Here is a 24633-nt window from a genome sequence, read left to right on the forward strand (position 1 = left end):
GCAAATAAGTGAGAACTTCTTTTAAAGTGGTCATTATACCAAGTTCTTAACTCTGAAAGGGAAAGGAATATTTTTCCTTTGCAGTAGGAGTCGTATTGCAGAATAATCTAATAGTCTCAACGAAGAAAAGCTTTTCTTTCCAGAAAAATGCCAGCTATATATGTAGACAGAATTGGAAAAAAAAATCACAATTTGCAACGCCTAAGGAAATCATTGAACCAAGAATATCAACAGATGCTGAAACCACTAAGTGAAAGGTTGATAGACAGCTAGATATCCACCTAGTGCCAAAGTTATCACCCCACAGATTACTAATTAGTTCCAAGATGACTGCCAATATATAAACCCAGTTGTCAATCTTAATAGCACCAGTGATGGGATAACCAGAGCTTCATAATGTGACTTACAGCCTGATGCCATTTTACCTAAATCTAATCAAACCTTTAGATCCATCTTCCAAGAGGTAGCTCTCCTTAATCCTCCCTAAATCCCTGGCCCCACCTATATTTCATTGATTTCTGTACCTGTTTGTCCTCCTCCACTAGACTGTGAACTCCGAAGGGGAGGAATTAAGCATCTCTAGTGCCTGACACACAGTAGGTGCTTTTAGTTCTACCACAGAAAAATATTACTTATATTTGACTGTTTCCTCACTAAACTCTAAACTTTATGAAGGTTAAAGAATACATCTGGTTTTATGCACCATTAAGCCACTGGTGCCTAACAGTGCTTGGTTTCCAATAAATATTTTTGAATGAATGAATAATTTTATAAGTAATCGCCTCTATTTCCTATGACTCTGAGTCACATTCCGAGGAAAAGTAGCTTCTCCTTTTCCTTGGAATGATTTAGCGTATTAAGCTATTTCTTGGATTTTTCCTCCTATTGCAAACTGCTAAGAGATTCTCCTTTCAACCCCCCACCTCCCCCCCAACTGCCCTAATGTCATAAAGCAGGGGGAGGTAGAGATGCAGTGAACAGATTAGCCTCCACTTTGCAAGCCTGCTTTTCCCTGAGATAATTGTAAAGTCACACGTTCCTCGGTGTGACCCTCTGACGACCAAACCTCCTCCACGAGCGGATTGATTACGTATGATGATGACTAATTAAAAGATGTAGGATAACGGCAGAGTTCAACTAGTATTTGCAAGGCAAGGCAGCGATCTTTTTAAAAATACAGTCTTTCATCAGCGAAACTAGGAAAATATGTTCCAAATTATCTTCCAAGTGGTTTGCCCGCATCGACAGTCCCACGGACAAAGAAGGGGACAGAACTCTCCTTCCGAGCGGCTTTTGCAGCCAGGAGCCTGCGCCCCGCCCCCCTGTGGGCGGGGCCACCGAAGCCTCCCGGGACACCACGGCGGAGGGGGCGGGGCCGGAGGCGGGGCCAGGCCTCGGGGGCGGGGCCACGGCGGGCGAGGGGCAGGCTGGGAAGCGGCGCCATATTGGCGTCGGCCGCGCTGTATTGTCATAAATAGAGCCGGTTTTGTGGTGTTTTCACTACTCGGTTGGATGCCTCGGCCGTAGTAAGTGAGAAAGTGAGCGAGCAGCGAGCTACAAGCGACCCGGAGGGAAGTCGACAGGAGGAGAAGGGAAGAGCAAGAACTTGACTCCAGAGGGGAAGATACTGGCCGGTGAGGGGGAGACGCAGGAAGCGATGAAAGAGATGTCTGCGTAAGTGGTGGTGGGGGGCGGCGGTTGGGGGAGAGGCGGAGAGGGGTGGCCTGGGGTGGTGGGCCCGGGGCCCGGTGTCCGTTCCCTGCCCCTGGCGCCCTGGTCGGCAAGGGCACCTCCCCTGCACCCGGCGGCTCACCTGGACACCCCTGCACCCGGGCTCGGGGACTCCCGAGCCCCCCGCTCCCCCCGGCCTGTCCCGCCTCCGAGGGCTCCCCGCCCCCCCACACACACCCCCAGACAAGGGAGCGGCGGCAGAGGCGCGAGTGTCCGTGGGGAGAAATTGTCGGTCACTCCTCTGCCCCCAGCACTGTCTGAGCCCGTCTCCTCTCCTGTCTGCATTGGCGCAAATACCATCCCCCTGCCTCCCTCCCCCTCCTCCCTCCCGACCGGCTGTCTCCTGGTCTTCAGGAGTGAATGACCTATCCCAGCCCATGCTTTTTTTTTTCTTTCTTTCTTTATTCTTCTTCTTCTTCTTCTTTTTTTTTTTTTAATAAAGGCAATGATGTTTCCGCCCTCCCCCACCTACCCCACCGTATACATCCACCGTTCCGCATGTACCTCCTGCTCACACTTTGATAAGTCAGGAAGGGTGTCGGTGCTTGGCAAGATGTTGTTGTAGCTCCTAACGTTTAGGAAATAATTTTAAACAGGAAAACGCAGAGAATAAGCCAAAGCATCATGTGTGTACTCTCCATCCATCTCTCCCAAAGCATAGAAGAATTTCGTGGTTTTGTTTTTGTTTTGTTGGGGGTGGGGGCGCACGCGTGTGTGTGTACACATATATATCTTTATTTAAAAGAAATCATGCATTACAGATAATGTCTGAAGGATTCTCCTACCTCCTTGTTCTGTTCGCCCCCCTCCCCCAGACTTCCTCACAATCCTGAATTTGATGTTTAAGGCTGCGTGGTTTTTTTTTTTTTTTTTAATGCTATTACAACGTCTGTAAGTGTCCATACATAATAACTGGCATTGTTTTACTTGTTTTTAAGCTTTGTGTGACTAGTGTCCTACTTGTCATTTTGCAACTTCTTTAGTGCAACATAGTATCTTTGAACTTTGTCCATATTAATATTTTCAAGTCCCATTAATTCACATTAACTCCTGTATTCCAGCATAGGGAATACACCCTAGTTTAGTCCTTTTCCTGTCAGTGACTCTTTGAGGTTGTTTCCTGAGTGTCTCATGTGACCCTGTGGTAGTGAACAGTCTTGTACATGTTTCCTTGTACACTTGTACTAGGATTTTTCTAGGGTGTTTAGTTATAAGTGAAATTGATGAGTTGAAGGGAATGTGGAATTCTTTTGCGTACTTTTTTTTTTTTTCCCTCCTCCCTCTCCAGATGAGGGAGATTCAGAACCGTAGATTTGGAATTTTAGTGCTAGTAGGGACCTTAATAGCCAATTTTTCAGCATATAGATAAGAAATGAGGACCCAAGACGACAGTGTCAGAACAGAGGTATTTGTTGAAGGGAGAATGGAGTGGTGGAAAGATCTTGGGTATTGGAGTTCAGATTCTGGCTCTTCCTATCTCTTGGATCTCAGGTCTTACCTGTAAAATGGCACTTACTCAGTATCTACCTCTTAGGGTTATTGTTGAAATTAACTGAATGATCATGTATGATCAGCCTGTCCCATCCATTTACCATATACATTTAAACACACATAGACAAATACCAAAATACCTCTGTAGCTCTCTTAGAGGTAAAAAGCTAAATTTTTAAAAAGAAGTTATTTGAAATAACTAATTGAAATTTTGTTTGTTCCACAGAAAAATTAATACCAGAAAGAAATTAAAGTCGCTGGTATTGGTGTTTCTCTTTTGTTTCTTTGAATTATTTCAGATGATATATAGGCTATTTTATCTTTCATTTGATGCTCCCTACCTACCTAATGAAATCTTTAGCTAAAGAGCATGCCTTCCTATAAGAACTTAGTAGTGATAAATCAGTGTTTTGACCAATTAAAATTCAAAAACAATCACTACTGTATTTTTGTGTTAATGTTTACAAGGCTAATTTATTCATTTAAAAAACTGTTCTTTTATATTTTGAGATTACATTCTTACTGTTGTTAATGGGCCTTAGCATCGAGTGATAAAGATAGTTGGGAGGGTTAGTTGGTTATTGTATATATTTATTTTTACTTTACTTTGTTAGCAGAATAAAGTTTTACCAACCCATATTGGTCCCAAAATTTCTTTTGAAATTATTTAAATCCAAACTAAGGAATTCAGTTGTACTTTATTCAAGACTATAATTTCCTGATAGCTAGGATAGCTTTTGGAGGTTGGGTTGTATTCTGTCTATAAAAGTGTAAAGAATTCGATAATTATTTAGTGTAAAAATGGTCTGATTACTAATCTAAATGAAGAGAACAATTAACTAGAGTCACAAAATTTAGGACTGTAAAATTCACATTTTAACAAAGGATGTTACTGTCGGTTCCTCAAGGGCAAATCTAGTTCTGATTTCTTTTTAAAAGCCGGGATATCTCACAAGGACCTTTTAATGGGATGTTTTTGTTTCTTTCCTGAGGGGGGAAGAAACATTGTTCTTAGAGCTTTCTTTCAAGTGGCTGACTGCTTTTCAAAGACTGAATATAGATGGTACTTGACTTAAGTTCACAGGGTTTAGTGGAGGTGGCCCTGGCCCAGCTCCCATTCAGGGTTTTTTGCATTTGAGCTAAGTGGTGCTGGCACAGTTGTCCTGGTGCCAACACATGCTGCTTTTGGCTTGAAAAGACATCCTAACCAAGAAAGCTGGAGGCAGTATGAATAGCCGTTCATCAAAATAAACACAAAATACCCCCTTTCCCCCTTAAAAATAAAGTGCCTGTCCAAACTGTTAGTACTAAGTAAACTTTTAAGGTAGCTAATAATAGTGAGTGGATTGAGAGATTCAGTGTATCACTATGATATTATACTTTAATTTTTTTCTTTTTCATTTTTCTTGAACAGAAACACCATGCTGGACAGCCAGCGTCAACAAAAGCATTATGGAATCACTTCTCCAATTAGTTTGGCATGTCCTAAAGAAATTGATCATATTTATACACAGAAATTAATTGATGCCATGAAACCATTTGGAGTGTTTGAAGATGAGGAAGAATTGAACCACAGGTATGCCATTTAAAAATGCAATATATTTTGCAGTATATTATTTAATCATTAATTCTGCAAATATATATCAAGTACCTATCATGACCCTGCGTAGGGATACAAAAATTACAAAATGAAGAGAAATTTTGGCCCTGCTAGAACTTACATTTTAGGTGGAACTTCGGGAAAGAGACTAACAATTAGCCAAATAAGTGAAATAAAGACAATGTTACAGATGAGAGATGCTGCTGAAAAAAAAAAAAAAAATGAAGCTAGAAGTGGAGGTTGTCAGGAAGGCCTTATTGACATTTGAGGGAAAATTTGAAAGTGAGAGAGGGAACTATGTAGATATTTGAGGGAAGAACATTCTAGGCAGAAGGTTTGAGGTGGGAATGTATATTTATTTATTTATTTATTTATTTTTAAAGATTTTATTTATTTATTCATGACAGTCAGAGAGAGAGAGAGAGGCAGAGACACAGGCAGAGGGAGAAGCAGGCTCCATGCACCGGGAGCCCGACGTGGGACTCGATCCCGGGTCTCCAGGATCGCGCCCTGGGCCAAAGGCAGGCGCCAAACCGCTGCGCCACCCAGGGATCCCGGAATGTATATTTAATAAGGAATACATAGTAAGGTAACCTGGTGTCCAAAGCAGAGTGAGTAGTAAGCAGGTGAATATAGGCTTATAGAATGTGAGGTGGGAAATTGCTTGGAGAGCTAGGTCACTTAGGACCTTCTAAGTCAATATAAGTTTTGGCCTTCAAGTGAAATTGGAAGCCATAAGGTTTTGGAGCAGAAGATTGAGCTGGTTTACTGATGTTTTAACACAGTCACTTTGGTTGCTATATTAAGAATAGTCTAAAGATGGGATCCCTGGGTGGCGCAGAGGTTTGGCGCCTGCCTTTGGCCCAGGGCGCGATCCTGGAGACCCGGGATCGAATCCCACGTCGGGCTCCCGGTGCATGGAGCCTGCTTCTCCCTCTGCCTGTGTCTCTGCCTCTCTCTCTCTCTCTCTGTGACTATCATAAATAAATAAAAAATTAAAAAAAAAAAAAAAAAGAATAGTCTAAAGAGGGATCAAAGGCACAAGTTAGGAAACTGGTTAAGAAGCTGTTCTGTAAGAACCCAAGGAGGAAAGGATGGTGGGTTAAACTAAGGGGGGTGATAGTAGAGATGATAAGAAGTAGTAGAATTCTTGATACATTTTAAAAGGTAGGGTTGTTTAATGACTGGAATGTGTATGAGAGAGAGAGGTTAAGGATGATGCCAAGGTTTTGGATCTTAGCACCTCAAAACCCAGAAAAGGCTGAGGGAGAATCAAGTTTGGACATCTCAGGGATTCCATTTTTCACATGTTATTTTTGAGATGTCTAAACTACTTCTCTCTCTTTTATTTTTTCCCCTTCAATGTGGATTTGGATATGCTATTGGTCGAAAGTTTGGTTTAATATCAAATTGCTGTTATTAAGTAATGTTTCATACAAATTAACCAATATTTAATTTACCCATTTTAATTATCCAATGATCTACGACTGTCAATGAGAGAATGCTAACCTCTATCACCATGTTGAATTGATTTTTATTCTTTTATTAGAAAGTTGACAGTTCATTTAGGCTCCATAGACTTATTGAAGGTAATTTTGATTTTTTGTTAGGTTTTTTAAATTTTGAGAATAGCTCAAAGACCAAAATACTATCATCACATTTATCATTTCTTTGGATGTCTTAGGGACTTAAGAGTGTCAAAGACACGTGCCATGTATCAACAGATGTGACAGCATTAGCTCAGGTATAAATGTGCTTTTACTCTGGCATCAACATAAAGGTTCTGCTTATATGGTGTATTCTTTTTTTTGCTTTTCGTTTAAAAGATTTTATTTATTTATTCATGAGAGACACACAGAAGCAGAGACATTGGCAGAGGGAGAAGCAGGCTCCCTGCGGGGAGCCGGATCTGGGACTCGCTCCCGGGACTCTAGATCACACCCCGAACTGAAGGCAGACACTCAACCACTGAGCCACCCAGGCGTCCCTGCCTATATGTTTAATTACTTTTTTTAATACTGTTTTGAGGTTTTCTCGGTTTTAATCTAAAGCGTGTTATTTTTTATTATAGGCTTGTTGTTCTTGGCAAATTGAACAATTTAGTAAAAGAATGGATTTCTGATGTCAGTGAGAGTAAGGTAAGACTCTACATTGAATTCAGTTTCATTGTGTCCTGATCATTAGTCCTGGTAATAACTTGGAGGAATTGAGAATAATCTGAAATAAGCTTTTTGATATATGGGTGATGAATTGATCTAGACAGTTGAGTCCCTAAATAATGATAATGAAATAAATAAGAATTTACAGCAGCGTCTAGCTACAATTCTACATAGATTTCCTGTTTGAATTACACATAGTGGACCAAAATTTAAATATCAAGGGATTTTACTTTAAAAGCCAGATTTCAGACATCTTGTGAAATATCAGATTGGGCAACGTTGGGCCTGCTTTCTTATTTTGAATGTAATCAAATTTTCTTTCATTTGAGAATAATCACTGAATATTATCTTATTGGCTGTACTAAACTGAAGTGGGGTATGTGTATCTGGATGATACTATTGGCCCCTTCACTGAGTGGCCCAAAGTATTGTATTTTAAGTTTTTGTTTGGTTTTTATAATTTTTATAGTTTTCCCATCTTTTCCTTAACAACGGTCAGTTGAAAGTTACTATCTCACAGCAGTCAGTGTGTCTCTTTGTAAACTCTTTCTGCTCCTTAATCTGCCTGGATTTAGAAATTAGATAAACACCTGTTAGAATTCTTTCTTTTGCAAGTTTTAGTATTTCTTTCTGTACCTAAGGTACATGATTGGGTACCTTAGGTCTTTTAAACAATGGACTCAGAATAAAGTCATGAGGGACTCTGCTAAATCTGCAGTCATCGAGTTTAAATAAATGGTTTTTATGTTGTTTACTTTTGCTGCCAAACAGCTATGTGACTCATTTCTGAGCTCTCAGCAGGGTTATCTGTAGTTGAGATTTTCAGATAAGTTGAATTCTGAGCTTAGTCATGCGTAACAAAAAAAAAAATCATGTTTGTTTTTCTGCTACTTAGTGATCAGCTCTGTGAGAAAAAGACCTGTCTTGGTCACCTGCATAATCTCAGGACAGAGCTCAAGCATTAAATAAATGTTAAAAGAATCTGTTGTCCCTCTCTAATCAACCCATAATTGTTACAGGTGTGCAAACCAAATATTCAATTTGCTAGAATTATTTTAAAATCTTAGTAACAAGCTTTATGACTTAGTATATATGGTCTTTATGTCAACTATCATGGTTGTGCCAGGGTCTTTGTTTCCATCCCTATTCTAGAATGCATTTGAGATAAATTGAATGTTGTTATTCATGAAAGAGGCTATATTAATTTGTTGAGAGATGTACTAATTTTCTTCACGGTTTCTTTGCATTTATTCTGTTTGAAGGACAAAAGGTGGTTTGTTTGGTTTGTTTTTATTAAATTGCTTTTTCTGCCATTTTACTCACGTCAGTACTTTAATCTGTGAAAAGCAATCACTGGCTTACATTTAATTTCTAGACATAAAAATTAAGGATTTGCCATAATTTGGCTTTATTTTTTTAAACAAAATGAATAAAATACCTAATTATAAAAAAATTTTTAATTGGCTTTGACATCTTCTGTGTGGATAAAGTGTCTTTTTTTTTTTTTTCATTTTCTTCAACTATCCCTTTTATTTATGCATATTTTAGTTTGGAAAATATCAGAAGGATTTGAGTTAGATCAAAGATCATGTGATTGGGATGCCTGGTGGCGCAGCGGTTTAGCGCCTGCCTTTGGCCCAGGGCGCGATCCTGGAGACCCGGGATCGAATCCCATGTCGGGCTCCCGGTGCATGGAGCCTGCTTCTCCCTCTGCCTGTGTCTCTGCCTCTCTCTCTCTTTGTGTGACTATCATAAATAAATAAAAAATTTAAAAAAAAAGATCATGTGATTATTCCACACAATTGGGATTTTTAAGCTATAAACCATCTAGAACCCAAACATCATTTTAAATACTGTGATTTGTGATGAAAATATTTTACTTTGATTCATTGTGTCACTTTCTCATAATCATTTAAGAATCTTGCTTTTCAAAGTAGGAAAGTAAACTCATAGAGTAGGAAGGTAAGCTAAAAGGTCCTATCTTTCATTTGGATTCATATTAATCAGTATATTTACTGACTTGTTTGTAGCTCTAAAATTATGTATGGTGGTCTTAAACATTAACACCCATTAAATAGAAGAAGTAATATAATATGCTGTTACACAGATAATTTCAAGTTGATCAAAGGATATTATTCTTTGAAACTTGCACTGGCCATTATAAAAAAAAAAATAAGAGAAATAGTGGACAAAGCTCTCATTTTCAAGGAATTTAAATATAGTTAAAGAGACGGGACATATATTCAGGGAAAAAAGATAAATGTAGTATGAAAGAGGTTAAAGATAATAGCAGTGGAATACAGAGGGAAAAGACCTTGTTATGGAAGGGGGGATCATCAGAGAAGGCTTAATAAAAAAGGTGGAACTTGAACTTTGAAAAAATAGGTGATACCCAGAGAGCCATACCCAGAGAGCCATACTTATGGACAGGCATATGAGATACCCAGAGAGATACCCAGAGAGCCATACTTATATAGACAGGCATATGAGGCAGGGAGAATGGCAAGTGCAGTGGAAAGGAGATTGGATTATGTAATGTGTTGGCAGTTGGAGCTTCAAAAGGGAAAATCAGGAGACAAGGCACAAAAGATCCATAAGAGCATATTGTGGAGATTCCCAGGATCCAAGAATCCTTACCTCAGTAGTCAGAAAAGAATGCATTAGCAAGTTTTGAGTAAAAGAGTTATATAATAGAGTAAGAATATCAAGTGAATTTTGTACAAGAACTAGAAAAAAAAAAGACTAAGGTCAAGAAGGTAGCTTAAGATTCTATTAAAGCCTAGAATTAAAGGGTATAGTAGTTGAATAGAAAGGAGGTGACATATGAAGGATATAAACTAAGAATTAGTAAGCCAAGAAGAATAATAACTGTAGGTATAGGCATTAAGGAAAATGAGGAACAGAAAGAGAGAAATCAGAAGGGATACCTGGTTTATCATAGGAAGAATATTTTGTTTCAGGCATGGGTAATGAAGTGGATCAGAATGTCTGAATGAAGATACCTGATGGGAAGTTAGAACTGGCTCCAGAGAAAGGCGGAGGAGTAGCCTTATAATTCTGGTACAGTCTAAAAAAATTCATTAAAGATGTTAGATTACCTCTCATAAAAAGGTCATATCAAGAATGACCACTTTCTTGCAGAATGGATACAGAGCTAGAATCAAGAAATTAAGCATATTTGTTACAAAAACTAATGGGAAAATGCAATGAGTTAAGTATATGATACTATAAAGAACTGAAAGTGCATTAATTAGTTTGGTAGTTAAGAGTTCCTTAGTGACTTCAGAATGATGGAGCCAAAGATAGGCATTTGAAAGGGGACAAGCAGGATCAAGTGATAAAAAATGTTTCTCTTAAGAGAGAGATGTGTCCTTGTATAGTAGGCATGCATTTGTTTTGTCTTCCTCCTGAATACTTTTCAATACTTCAAACTGCAGCCCAGAGAGCTCTGAAGTACTTTCAGAAATCTCAATTTCCCAAAGTTGACAAAAATGGTATAAATCAGTAGTATTTGGGCAATTTTTGTGCTGAATAATTTGAACAAATGAATGCCATTTGTTTAATTTAATTTAATTTAATTTTAGAATCTCCCACCTTCTGTTGTGGCTACTGTTGGTGGTAAAATTTTCACATTTGGCTCCTATCGGCTTGGAGTACACACCAAAGGTAACTGCTTTTCTGTGTTGTACAAGCTCTTATTTGTTAATTATAATTAGTAGAAGTACAGGAGAAAAAATACCCATATTATTATATCACTATTCAGAGCTAATCATTGTTAACATTTACCTACATGTTTGTATATACTTTAAGAAAAATATAATACATACTTAATATACTCTTCTTAATTAGAAGTAATTTGATTTGCAGGAGCTGACATTGATGCACTTTGTGTAGCTCCAAGACATGTTGAGAGATCTGATTTTTTTCAGTCTTTTTTTGAAAAATTGAAACATCAAGATGGCATTAGAAACTTAAGAGTAAGTATCCTCTGGTATTTAATATTTTTAAATCACTAACAAAAGCTAGGGCTTATGATTATTGAAATATTTAAGAACTTGCTATATCTTATTAAAATAACAGATGGTTAAGAACATGGGCTTTATACAGACCTGAGTTTGAATCTAGAATCTACCACATATTAACTCTTAGATTTTTAGTTATCTATTATTGTCTTTGAGCCTGGTTTCCTCAAAGCCGCAAGGTGGAGATATAGTGATAATTTTTTATAAGGTTTTTCTGAGGATCAGTGAGATAATTGACTATATTATCTGATAAGTGGTTGATGCATATCAAATGACGGCTGTTATTATACTGTCCTTAATCCCAGAAATAGGAGAGTGAACAAGACATAGTTTATGGGAGGGAGGGATTAGGGGAACTAAACAGACAGATAGCTTTAATACCGTCTGAAGTGCAAGGATAGGCTGAAGTTGAAAGCATCTGCATTATTTGGGTATCTGGGAATGGAGAAAGAGGTTCAGAATTTGTTAGGTTGGAGGATTAAGGAAAGCTCAGAAAGACATCCTTTCTACTAAATCCAAATTATATTTATTGTATATTTTAGATTAATCATGAGCTCTGATTATATTTTAATTTGCAATACTAGTGCTCTTTATAATCAGTTTTCAATTTAATCTCAACAAATAGTAGGTACCCAGATGGTAGTAGTTCTGCCTGTCAGTTTCTGATGAATATAAGTACTATCATGACATTTTCTGTATCTTAAATAACACAATCACAGAGTAGAAGTACTTACTTGGAATGTGAGACCAACAATATTTTCACCTTTTAGCAAAAGTATTCACATTATTGGCAGAAGGGCTAGAGAAAAGGATTATACCGTTAAAGGATTACTTTTGTGTCCTAATTATTGTCTTCTTTTGTAGGCTGTAGAAGATGCCTTTGTACCTGTTATAAAATTTGAATTTGATGGAATTGAAGTAAGTGTTAAATATTTTTCTGACTTTGCAACTGATATTTAATACATAAGGCTTTTTTCAGTTTTGTTTTTTTTTTTTAAATCAGACGGACAAAGACATATTTTAAAGAACCAAATTTTTTTTTTTTTTTTAATTCCTCACCTTTCTCCTATATCTATTGACTTCTCATTGTGGAAAATGGACCAGCTTCCATCCCTACCCCCATGATTTTTATATACACTCTTCATTCCTATAATCTAAAATAATTGTGTTATTACTATTTTGATTGGAGCAATATTCAGTGTTTACATTATTTTATAAGTGATGTTCAAAACTGAGCACAAAGTGTACTAGATTATCGTTCTTTGTGGGATTTGGTTTCTTGGGAGTTGTTTTGCATTTGTCTGCTTGGTTTTTATACTTAACACTAATTCAAAGTCATTCTCTGTAGATTCAGCTGTCTGAATCTTCTCTAAATAGATTTAGATTTCTCAGGTGTTCTGTCATTATCATCTTAAAAAAACATCTGAGTCTTCTCACCTGTTCAATTCCATACCGCCATACCGGTTGTTCTCCATGAATGATATACAGCTGGCATCCTGGCATCTTTCTTTATCATCCTGGGATTTCCTTTTGCTTCTCTCTAGAGTTCTCTTTTTTTATGACTTACTGTCATTTTAGTGGCCCTTATCCACTAGCTTCCTGAGAAAGAGAACATATTTTTGAGATCCTCCATGTTTAAAAATGTCTTTATTTTGTTCTCACACCAAACTACTAGTTTGGCTGAGTATAGAGTTCTAGGTAGGAAATAATAGATTTCAGAATTTTGAAGGCCTTACTTCATTGTCTTCTACTTTCCATGCTGTGTTGAAAAGTGTGTTGCCATTTTGATTGCTCATTCTTTGTGACCTGTTGTGTCTCTTTGGACACTTAATATGATCTTTTTTTTCCTGGGCTTCATAGTTGTAAGATTCATGGTAATGTACGTTGGTATGTATCTTTCAATCAGATATGCTAGGCAGTCAGTAAGTAGTCCTCCTCTACTTTGGAAGTTCCTGTCCTTCCGTTCTTGGAAATTGTATTGAATTCTACTGGATTTCCTGCCTTGATTTTTTTTTTTTTTTTTTTCTCCTCCTGTATATTGGACTGCCACATCTTTATGTTCTGCTTTTTGGGGTTTTCTCATCTTCCAAGCTTCCTATTGTTTTCCATTTCTGCTGTCATATTTTTAATTTGTAAGAATAACTTTTTTATTTTCTAAGTGTTCCTTTCTATTTACATATGTATTTATTTATAGCCTCCTATCCTTTCCTGGGTACAATATTTTTTATCTCTATTTTCTTAAATCGGCTGAGTCTGTTACCACTTATCCATCTGCTTCCATAGTTTTTGCTGTTGTCTCCTTTTATTCCCTTTGCCCTCATGGGTTATGCCTTTAAAAACAAAATTAAATAAAAAACAAAATAAAATTTTGCTGGTATCTTATTGGGGTTTCAAGAGGGAGTGAATGTAAATGTGTGTTGGATCTGCCATCATTATCTAGAAATTCTTTTGTAAGAGTTTGATTTTTTTTTTTTTTAATGCTTGGTATATATGCTAAAATTAAAATGCTTTCCCTTGATTTGCAAATTTAATTACCCTCACAAAACTTTGTGGTGATTTTCCAATGTGAAATTGCCTACATAGGCTTTTTGAAGTTTTGGTAGAACTTCCCAAACTAATAATTAGAACTTTGTACTTTTGAGGTTGGGGGAGTGGGGAGGGGGAGAATGGACCAGAAGGAGAAAAAGTAATATTTTTCTCTTTTTTTGCATCTTTCCAAAGATTGATCTAGTCTTTGCAAGATTGGCAATACAAACCATATCAGATAATTTAGATCTAAGAGACGACTCTCGACTGAGAAGCCTTGATATAAGGTGTATTCGCAGCCTAAATGGTAAGCTTCTAAAAAGAAATCTCAGATATCTGCTTGAAAACCATTAGACAAAGAGATCTTTTTTGCAGAACTATTAATGGACTTTTTAAGAGATTGGATTAACTCAGTTAAAAATGATGTAATTTTCTTTATATAGGTAATCTAACCATATTTAGGCATTTTAAAAGATACATTTATTTGAAACGTTGGTGTTTGTAGTAATGCGCAGACTTAATGGTCTCAGGATCCCTTTGCACTCTAAAAATTTACTGAGGACCCCAAAGATCTTCCATTTATGTGGGTTTTATCTGTCAATATTTACCATATTAGAAGTAAAACCAGAAAATTTTAAGATACTCATTTCAAAATAATAAACCCATTCTGAGTGAATATAAATACTTTTTTGTGTGAGACTGGCTTTTTTTTTTTTTCATTTTTGCAAATCTCATTAATATTTGACTTAATAGAAGACAGCTAGATTCTCCTATCTGCTTTTTTAATGAATTTCTTAAAATGTTTTGATTGAAGCATAGGAAGAATCTGGCCTATAAAGATATGTAATTGGAAAAAGGTGGAGAATTTTAACCACCTTTTCAGAAAATTGTAGATCTTCTTTGATACAGCACCAAAACTTGACCAGTGACAGTATCTGTTTTCTTTTCAAAAACTTTATTGAGGTATAATTACATGTCATAAAATTCTTCCTTTTTTGGTATACAATTCTGTAGTCTTTACTATATTCAGAGAGTTGTATGCCAGAATCCAAGTCTTAGAACATTTTCATCATCTTCAAAAGATCCCTCTTGCACATTTACAGTCATTCTCCTTTCCAACCCCCAGTCCTGAGCAACCACTATTCTACTTTCTGTCTATAAATTTGCCTTTTCTGGACATTTTATACAAATGGGATCATATAGTATGTGGTATTTTGTGTCTGGCTTCTTTGACTTAGCATAGTGTTTGTGAGGTTCATCCATGTTTGTAGCATATATCAGTAGTTTGTTCCTTTTTATTGGTGAGTAAAATTGATTTTTTAAATATTAACTTGAATATTGAATCTAAAACCATATTAGTTAACTTGTTACATTACAATCTATTAGTCTGTCTTGTTCTTTGAATGGATGTCTTACCTATACGTGATTTTATACTATCATGCCTTGGTTATTTGAAAATTACTGGTTTGCAAATTTATTTGGATCTTCAAAATATTAACATACATTTCATTATAAAATATCCAAAAAAATCACGTTCATTGAGATCACCACCAGTCTCATCAGAAAAGTCTTTAAATACTGAAAGGCTTTCGGGCTCACAGTAGCAGATATTAGTTGTCCAGAATGCTAATTTTTACTTGATTGCTCAAATTTTATTATTGGTAACAAGTTTTGTCATTTGTTTTCCCTGAAGTGTGGGACTCACTTTGTTCATTTTTTAGGATTCTTCTAAGTAAAACTGGTGTTCCTTAAAAAGCAGGTAGTTCAGCTTTCCTTAAACTTGTTTAGACATTGCACGGGTTTCTTGGGTTTCTTCTCTGTTTTCTAACTGCATATGTATGGTGGTGAAGGTAATTGTTTACTAGCTTTGTTGCTACAGCTTTGGTACAAGCAGTTGTACCCACCACTGCTTTTGCACCAGTAGTGCAGATGTCAACACAGTAAAGAGGCAAAGCCTATTGTTATAAAAATAGGTTTGACAAACTTTAGAAAGAAAAATAAGTTAATCTAATAATTCCTAATGGCCCACAGACCGCACTTTGAGAACCACTGGCTCATACATCTTTTGTTTAATCACTGCATTTTTGTTGTACTTTCCGAGTGCAACAGTAAATTACAGTATTTGTGAAATAAGGTTTATGTTAGAACAATAACAGTTTTATAAGTTTGGATATTTGATTCACAGTAAAGACAAATGGTGCAGACAGCTAAAGATACTCAGATCCATCTCTTAATATTGAATTACATTACCCATCCCCTTTTTGATTCTTTAAAAGAGAAGCGATTTCTTCTGTATGTGCTAAATTTCAAATACATAGAGAAAATAAACTCCCTCATTTTATTATCTTTGATAATTTTAGCATTTGAAATTAGAAGGGTGTCTCAATTAACTGGATTTTGTTGCATAATGAAAAAAATGAATGTTTTTATCTTTTTCAGGATGTAGAGTTACTGATGAAATTTTGCATTTAGTGCCAAATAAAGAAACTTTTAGACTCACTCTAAGAGCAGTCAAATTATGGGCAAAACGTAAGTATCCCACATCTTTTATGCTTGCGTTATAAAATTACAATTTTCAGTTGCTAATGATAGAAACACATAAGGAAACTCCTGAGCCTGTTGATACTGTTGGGGATTGAAGTCTAGTAGATATTGGAGAATCCTGTTTCTTTTTCAGGTACAGTGGTTATGGTGCTCTGATGTGTGACTACCTCCTCCTTCCTTGATTGAAAACTTTAAAACTCCTGACTTCCTATCTTTGGTTTTAGGCAGGCGGTCAGAATTTCTGAGTTAGAACTAGAAGAGTGAAACCCTCACTGTTCTTATTCTCTGTGGGCAGGACCATCTTTTTCATCTTTGTCTCCCCATTACCAGCAGTGTGTAGTTTATAGTAGATATTTGGAAATTTATTAAATGAAGAGCCTACAGTGATAGTTTCAACTTAACGCTTTTTTTTTTTTTTTTTTTTTTTTAAGATTTTATTTATTTGAGAGAGAGTGTGCAGTGAGTAAACTGCCCACTGAACAGAGCTTGATGCAGGGCTTGATCCTAGGATCCTGAGATCATGACCTGAGCCGAAGGCAGATACTTAACTAACTGAGCCACCCAGGCACCCCTCAAGTTTTTTTTATTTTTAACCTAATAACACTTTTCTAATAAAGCCTGGAACTGATTTACATATATACATAGGATATGGTTCATAAAAGGCCCAATCCTAAGCTGACATAGCACATTTTCTATTATTTGTAGCTACAGTTAAGTAGTGCTGTACTTTTGGCACCAGGTTTTACATACTCTAAATCTGCACTCTCCAATAAAATTTTTGTGATGATGGAAATATTTCCTATCTGTGCTATCCAAAAGTAACCATGTGGCCATTGAGCACTTGAAATGTACACCCGAGGAACTGAATTTTAAAATTAAATTGCAGTTTAAAGAGTATCTCAGAGAAGTAAGCATAGGTCCACACAAAAATCTGTACACAGATGGGGCACCTGGGTGGCTCAGTTAAGTGTCTGACTCTTGGTTTTAGCATAGGTCATGATCTCTTGGTCATGGGATCAAGCCCTGCTTTGGGCTCCATGCTTAATGGGAGTCCGCTTCTCTCCCTTTCCCTGTGCTCTGTTCCCACACATTGTTTCTCTCTCTCTTAAGTAAATAAATCTTTTCTAAAAAAAATTGTACACACATATTCATAGTATTCTTCTAATAGTTAAGGAGACAACCACGTGTTTATAAACCGAAGAATGGATAAACAAAAGATTGTATATCCATTAATGTGGAATATTACTTGGCAATAAAAAGGACTGAGGTAAATTCCATTTATATGAAATAGCCAGAATAGGCAAATCTATAAAGATAGAAGAATAGGTCTAGGAGGATTGGGAACAAACAGGAGGGAGAGTGACTTTTAAAGGTTTCTCTTTGGGGTGATCAAAGTGTTCCAGAATCGATTATGGTAATGGTTACAACTGTGAATATACTAAAAGCCATTAATTTTTAACATTTTACATGGATGAATCTCATGCTATATGAATGATATCTCCATAAAGCTGTTAAACCACAAAAAAAAAAAAAAAAAGGAAATGCTACATGTGATTTGTGGCTACCATATTATAAGTACACATCTGAAAAGATCTTAAGCAAATAGGATTTGTCCTTGGGCTCAGTCATTTATCTTATATAGTCAGGATATAGTAATTTGTAAGAAAGGAATATCACAATTTTTCTTATAGATTAAGTTAAATTCAATGTCTTGTCAATTCTTAGATGTATATTTTACACACTTAACATATCTGAAATTGACATTTTGTATCTGTTTTGCTTGCTTGCTTGGTGGGACATAAAATAATGCTGCATTATGTAATTGAGGACATAATAGATTTGATGAAATACGGTAATGCTTTTTATAGATTGTTGTAAGAAACAATTTAAGAGAAATGAATAATATCAATGGTGTATTGTACTTTATGGAGACGTATCCAAATTCTGCAAAATACTGAAGTTAGTCTGGCTTTACACTTGATTTTTAAAGTGCCCATAAATATGATTACTAATGAAATGTTTGCTCTTCCTAGTTGGAGACCCTCCAGATCTCTTTCCTCCTTCCTTCTGTTTCTCAACCAAACTATTGAAAAAGGGGCAGTTCCAATGTTATATCAGTAGAGTCCAGGTGGGCAGTCAGAACTGAGGCAGGGAACTGAGATGTCTGTCTGGGAGGGCAAAGTAGGGGAAGAAGATGCAGTTTATGGGTTACTAATAAAACTGTGGGTCTGGAAATAAGGTCTGCTTATTGATTGTATAATGTTATTTCCATAGGAGAAAGGATAGCTAAGCAGTAATCTTAGGAACTAAGTTATCCTATTCCTTATAGTTGAATGTCACGGATAGTAGATCCTAACAATAATTAACAAGTACGTTAATTTTCTAGGACGTGGAATTTATTCCAACATGCTAGGATTCCTTGGTGGTGTGTCCTGGGCAATGCTAGTTGCAAGAACTTGCCAATTATATCCAAATGCAGCAGCTTCTACTTTGGTTCATAAGTTCTTTTTAGTTTTTTCCAAGTGGTAAGTATTCAAATGCATACTTTCACTATTTACTGACTTCTGCCTATATGTAAATTTGTTTGGCAGTTTAAGAGATATGGATAGACTTTTTCTGTTGTCTTATATTCTTTTTAAGTTAAAAGTTCAAAGACCTCAAATTTGAGACAATAAGACACCAGATGGCGCTTTCTTCTGCAGTTCAGGGAGTTCTGTGAATCTTGCCTTTTGGTTTGAGAATGGTCACAGTAGATTTGGCTCTGATTACTAGCTGTGTATAGGTTAATGTCTCATGTAAAATGGAGGTGATAATCATAGCTACTACATGAATTTATTAGGAGTATAAATAAGTACTAGAGATAAGTAAATTTATCTCTTTGTTATTGTTGTCTGTTATTATCCGTTAAACCCATGAAAATGGAAGGGAAAAGCTCAGATGGCTTTTTTGTTTGTTTTTAAAAGATTTATCTATTTATTTTAGAGGGGCAGAGAGAGAGAGAATCTTAAGCAAGCTCCCTGCCCAGCACGGACCGTGACATGGGGCTCGATCTTACAACCCTGAGATCATGACCTGAGCCAAATTCAAAAGTCAGACACTTAACCAAGGCACCCAGGTGCCCCTAGAAAATTCAGGATTTAATTAGCTACAGTTTAATGGGCAAAACAGTTATTTGCCTTTCAGAAAACACATTTAAAATAAGCAACTTTTTCTTTTGTATACTTCCTTTCCTTGCCCTTTTGTTTTTTTCAATACCAAGTATCAATCTACCATGTTTGCTATATGAAAATTGAAACAGAGTCTGATGATATTAATATTTCATATGAAGTGAGGTCCTATGTGAGTTAATTTGCCTTACTCATGTTAGGGAATGGCCAAATCCTGTGCTCCTGAAGCAACCAGAAGAAAGCAATTTGAATTTGCCTGTTTGGGATCCTCGGGTATGTGACTTATTATTTAAATTAAACCTTTTAGGAAAAGGATGAGTCTATATTGCAACCTATTCTAATCTTATTCCTGCTCATCTTCCTTTTGTATAGCTATAGTTCTTTCTGTCTGCTGTATTTTTTGGTGCAGATGAGTTGTATCTCAAATTCTGATCCAAATATTATGTCATTAAAAATCACCCATATAAAGTAGATGAGTGGGCGTATCAACCAAAATGTCATAATCCATTGTTTAAAACTTACAAGTAATTAGTTACTACTAATAAAGTGCTGAAGTATATAAAAGATTTACCTTGCAGTGCAGTTTAAAGCAGACACATGGTTCTAAGCTAGCATAACTCTTACCTTGCATTTTAATCAGCTTGTAGAGTAAGTGCTCATTCCTCTGAGTTACCTAGGGGAACTTACCCCTCGATGAGTAAGTGCAGAAAGACCATTGAGAACCATTTGATTAATAATGCTTTTTGCAGCTATGATACTGTATTTATTGGTTCTAAAAGACCATTTATAAGATACACCATCAGTTTAACAGCTTTTCAGAGGAAAAATAAACTTTTACAGAGTTGCCTTTGAATATCAGACATACCTGCCTTCAGAAATAAATGTAGTAGGGGAGGAAAATTGTACTTCTTAGAATTGAAGAAATATAGTATTAAATTTATATTTCATTTCTTCAGACTTTTGGGGAAATGAAGTGAGGACAACTGAAATAGGAGAATAGATCAATTATTCTGCTTCTAATTTCACAGGTAAATCCATCAGATAGGTATCATCTCATGCCCATAATCACCCCTGCCTATCCACAGCAGAATTCTACGTATAATGTGTCCACCTCAACTCGAACAGTAATGGTAGAAGAATTCAAACAAGGTAAACCTGTTGGCCCTTTCCCTTCTCTATAATTCCCACAAGTTTTTGGTTTACAACAGTTTTATTCCAAAGTGCAGTTATGCCTGTTATTTCTGTTTGAAATTGATTTTTGTGTTCTGAGAAACAAATTTACCTTTTTTTAACTCAGGAGTTTGATAGGGTTAGAGGTTTTTGGGGTAGGGTGATATAAGAGCTGATAACAAAATAGCCAATTTTCAACATCAGTCTCTCTTGTTTTTAATTTAGGTCTCGCGGTCACAGATGAAATCCTTCAAGGAAAATCAGACTGGTCCAAACTACTTGAGCCACCAAATTTTTTTCAAAAGTATAGGTATTTGAAATTTTGCATTTTTGTGTGTGTGTGTGTAAAGAAGAATGTTAAACTTAAAAAGTTAAATATATGATGGGTGACTGTTATCACTTAAATCTCAAGTGAGGTAGAGAATAGGTTAGCAGAAATCCTAAATGAAAGAATTTGTATATTCTAGTAGTATCTAACCCAGTATTAGTGGTTTTTGTTTTTTAATGATTTTTAATTGTAGGGTCTAGAATTAATTTTGTGAAAATCAGAGCATGTTCTAATTTTCATAAGCTGTGTGCCTACATTAGTTCTTTTGTTCACTGGGAGGAAGAAAGAAAAAGTAATGATGGAAAAGTAGACCCTAACAATGTTTCTGGCTTTTCTTTTTTCCCCTGATTGTTGCTAAAAATTCTTCATAGACATTATATTGTATTGACAGCCAGCGCATCAACAGAAGAAAATCATCTGGAGTGGTAAGACTGATAATTCAAGTTCTGTACTTACTTTGAGGTGATAGCATTTTTATGATGCTTTACTATTTACAAAACACTTTATCCTCAAAATTGTGAAATTGTATTGGTGACTGTTGTACATGACCAGTGTTAAGAACTGCTGTCAAAATAATGTTTCAGATTTAGAAGTAACATAAAATAAGGATATATGTATATTCTTTGCCTTTTGCTGCTTCTTGGTCAGATTTAAGCAAAATTGTGAGGCACTTCAAATGATTCTGATACCTAGCCTCTTACTGAGTTTTCCATCTTTGCCATCATGTTTCCCCATCAAAACTAGAATGAAAAGACATTTTTTTATATTCTTTTAATTTAGGGGATTAGTGGCACGAAAGCTTCTGTCAACAGTTAAGAGAGAGGCATTTTTGGCCAAGGAGCAGTGCATTCTTTGAGTAAATCTAAATGTATTCCCTTTGCCTGTAGTATGTTGACGTCCCTAACTCTATCAGGTAGAAACAATTAGGCACCACACATGGTTATGCTTTTCTCAGATCTGACCTCTGGGAAAGAGAAACACAATACTGTCTTATTTTTGCTTCAAAAGTTTAATGCTTATTTTATTGGTAAAGAGACACTGAAAAGAATCCTGCCATTAAAACAGAATATTTCATTTGTCAGGGCGCTTGGATGGCTTTGTCAGTTAAGCATCTAACTCTTGGTTTTGGCTTAGGTCATGATCTCAGAGTCCTGGGATCAAGCCCCTCGTTGGGCTCCACACTCAGCTGAGAGTCTGCTTATCCCTCTCCCTCTGCTCCTCCTCCATTCACACACATGTGTTCTCACTCTCAATAAATAAAATCTTTGTAGAAAAAAAAGAATATTTCACTTCTCTAGATTGGGAATCAGAAAACTATGGTCTGGACAATATCCAGTTTGCCACGTGTTTTTATAAAGATTTATTGAGGGGGGCACCTGGTTGGCTCAGTCCAGTGAGCATGCAGGTTTTGGTCTTGGGGTTGTGAGTTTAAGCCCCACCTTAGGTGTAGAGATTACTAACATAAGTAAACTAAAAAAATTAATTTTTTCTCAATTTCTTGAAATACAGCCATGCTCACTCATTTGTATATTGCCTAGCCTCTTTCCTTCTACATGGCAGAGTTGAATAGTTGCAACAGAAACTGGCCTACAAAGCATAAAATACTTACTGTCTGGCCCTTGATAAGGAAAAGTTCGCCAACCTCTCATTTAGATAACACTGAGCAGTAATGTGGTGTTCTGTATATGTGCTGTTGAAGCACACACAATTATAATGTGTATGCTTTTTCAAGTGTTTGAGTAATGTAAAAATATTCTTGTAGTTATTCTAATTAATGAAATCACTTTAAGTTAACATAGCTGACAGCTGTCACGTTTCTTAGGTAGAAAAGAAAGTTGTAGAAACCTGATGAAACTTTGTTTTAGTAGTATCTGATTTTACTGAATTTTTTAAAAATGCAGTATCTAGTAATCAGAGCATGATTATTTTATGAATTAGGTGCTAGTTATTAGTGGTTTTTTTTCCCACATTATTTTAACATATCTTAGCCTTAGGGTATAGACATAAGATTTGAAAGTGAAAAAACACTTAGAACCAAATTAACCAGTTTTTGTTCATGCTCAAATCATGACTTTTATGGTCTTAACAGGCAGGGTAGGTAAGATTGAGAATTCACTAAATATAGAGCAGTTCTTTTAAAAGAGAGGAGAGGGAAACACAGAAATTGACAAAAGTAACTTGTCATTTACTTAAATGGTCTTTTAAAAAGTCCTAATATATTGGACTAAATTTTTTATTTTTTTTAAAATATTTTATTTATTCATGAGAGACACAAAGACATAGGGAGAGGGAGAAGCAGGCTTCCTAAGGGGAGCCTGATATGGGACTCGGTCTCTCGATCCCAGGATGCTGGGATCACAACCAGAGCCAAAGGCAGATGTTCAACCACTGAGCCACCCAGGTGCCCCTGGACTAAATTTTTTAAAGGAACAGGTAAAGCATCATAGCTAAAATGCTTTTTGGGTTACCTAGATGTAGTTTCTAAATTTAATATGGAAAAATTGTGTTCACTGCTCTATTTTCAGGGTTGGATTAGTAGAATCTAAAATCCGTGTACTTGTTGGGAACTTGGAACGAAATGAATTTATTACTCTTGCCCATGTAAATCCCCAATCATTCCCAGGAAATAAGGAACATCATAAAGAGTAAGTTAATTATTGTTTAATACTGTATTTCTTAAATAATGTTATTTGACAATATGCATTGTTTAAGATCAGTTATGAGATTGTCATTTAACAAGCATTGATGGGGGAGGATGATACACTATTTGAGCATAGTGTTCATGCATTAAAACTAGTACATGCTATGTTGGTAGCCCACAGGTCGCAGCAGAAACTCTTTCTCAAGATTTGGAGCATCTTTATATATTTAGTACATCGTTTTCAAAGCCATTTAATCCTCTTTATAACAACACAGGGATAGCTGATCAGTGCTCTTGTCAGTTTTAAGAATTTAGCCAAACCACTGCAATTTGTATTTATACTTCCATAGAGACCAAGTTTGAATTATCAAAGAACATCTGTAAACTTAAAAAAAAAAATTAATGGAAATTTAAAATTTTTATTTTATAGCAACAATTACGTATCAATGTGGTTCCTTGGAATAATTTTTCGGAGAGTAGAAAATGCAGAAAGTGTTAACATAGACTTGACCTATGATATACAGTCATTTACTGATACAGGTAAGACTGTCATCATGGAGCTGTGGTTCCCAACCTTGGCTCTAACGTGGTATTATTTGCCATGGATCTGGCTGGCTGGCTGGCTGGCTATATTTTTCAGTTGGTTAAATGAATATATTACATCCATATTATGAAAACCTATCCTATTTAAAAAAATTAAAGGCGTGGTGAAACCATCTCTAAGACATTAAGGGGGGGAGAAATAGCAGTACAGTATGTATAGTGTGCCACCATTTCTGAAAAGAAGTAAAAAATATATGTGCATGTTTGCTTATGAATACATAGAGTATCTGTGGAAGGATATATAGTCTTAAGAAGGTGGCAGAACTGGTTGCTTTTTAGGTCAAGGAGCAGGTGTGTCTAGGGGATGGGGCAAGGAGACTTCACTCAGTGCCCTTGAACTGTTTGAGTTTTGTACCAAGTGATGGTATCATCTATTTTAAAACAAAAAGGAGACTAAAACCATACAGGTGATTTTTATTTTCATTGTGTACAAAAAGGAGCACAATCATAAAGATGACTTTTACTTTTTTTTTTTCATGTACTAACATACAGCTTGCAGATTATATTTCTGAATCAGCAAAAGAATGTCTTTCACATCTAGCTCCTTAATGACACCTCTCTAGAATATCTTAATGTATCTGTTATAAGTTTGGAGTTATCTTAATCTGGAATGGTGTACATTCATATATTAATATTTTTGGCCGGGCTTAA

The 24633-nt window shown here is 36.1% G+C and overlaps 1 protein-coding gene across 2 annotated transcripts in view; it reads left to right on the plus strand.

The window, feature by feature from the left end:
* The first annotated feature begins 1440 nt into the window (after positions 1-1440).
* PAPOLG (poly(A) polymerase gamma) overlaps positions 1441-24633 on the plus strand; it is a 32091-nt gene continuing 8898 nt past the window's right edge. For both annotated transcript variants that reach the window (XM_041756734.1, XM_041756735.1), the window contains exons 1-15: positions 1441-1674; positions 4637-4798; positions 6894-6960; positions 10566-10647; positions 10849-10958; positions 11868-11921; positions 13725-13836; positions 15969-16058; positions 18460-18598; positions 19441-19513; positions 20269-20389; positions 20636-20720; positions 21110-21163; positions 23264-23383; positions 23810-23919. In XM_041756734.1, coding sequence (XP_041612668.1) covers positions 1658-1674; positions 4637-4798; positions 6894-6960; positions 10566-10647; positions 10849-10958; positions 11868-11921; positions 13725-13836; positions 15969-16058; positions 18460-18598; positions 19441-19513; positions 20269-20389; positions 20636-20720; positions 21110-21163; positions 23264-23383; positions 23810-23919 — 1396 coding nt within the window. In that variant the 5' untranslated portion in view covers positions 1441-1657. The remainder of the gene's footprint in view (positions 1675-4636; positions 4799-6893; positions 6961-10565; positions 10648-10848; positions 10959-11867; positions 11922-13724; positions 13837-15968; positions 16059-18459; positions 18599-19440; positions 19514-20268; positions 20390-20635; positions 20721-21109; positions 21164-23263; positions 23384-23809; positions 23920-24633) is intronic.

The sequence above is a fragment of the Vulpes lagopus genome, chromosome 5, assembly GCF_018345385.1.
Source record: "Vulpes lagopus strain Blue_001 chromosome 5, ASM1834538v1, whole genome shotgun sequence".
NCBI lineage: Eukaryota > Metazoa > Chordata > Mammalia > Carnivora > Canidae > Vulpes > Vulpes lagopus.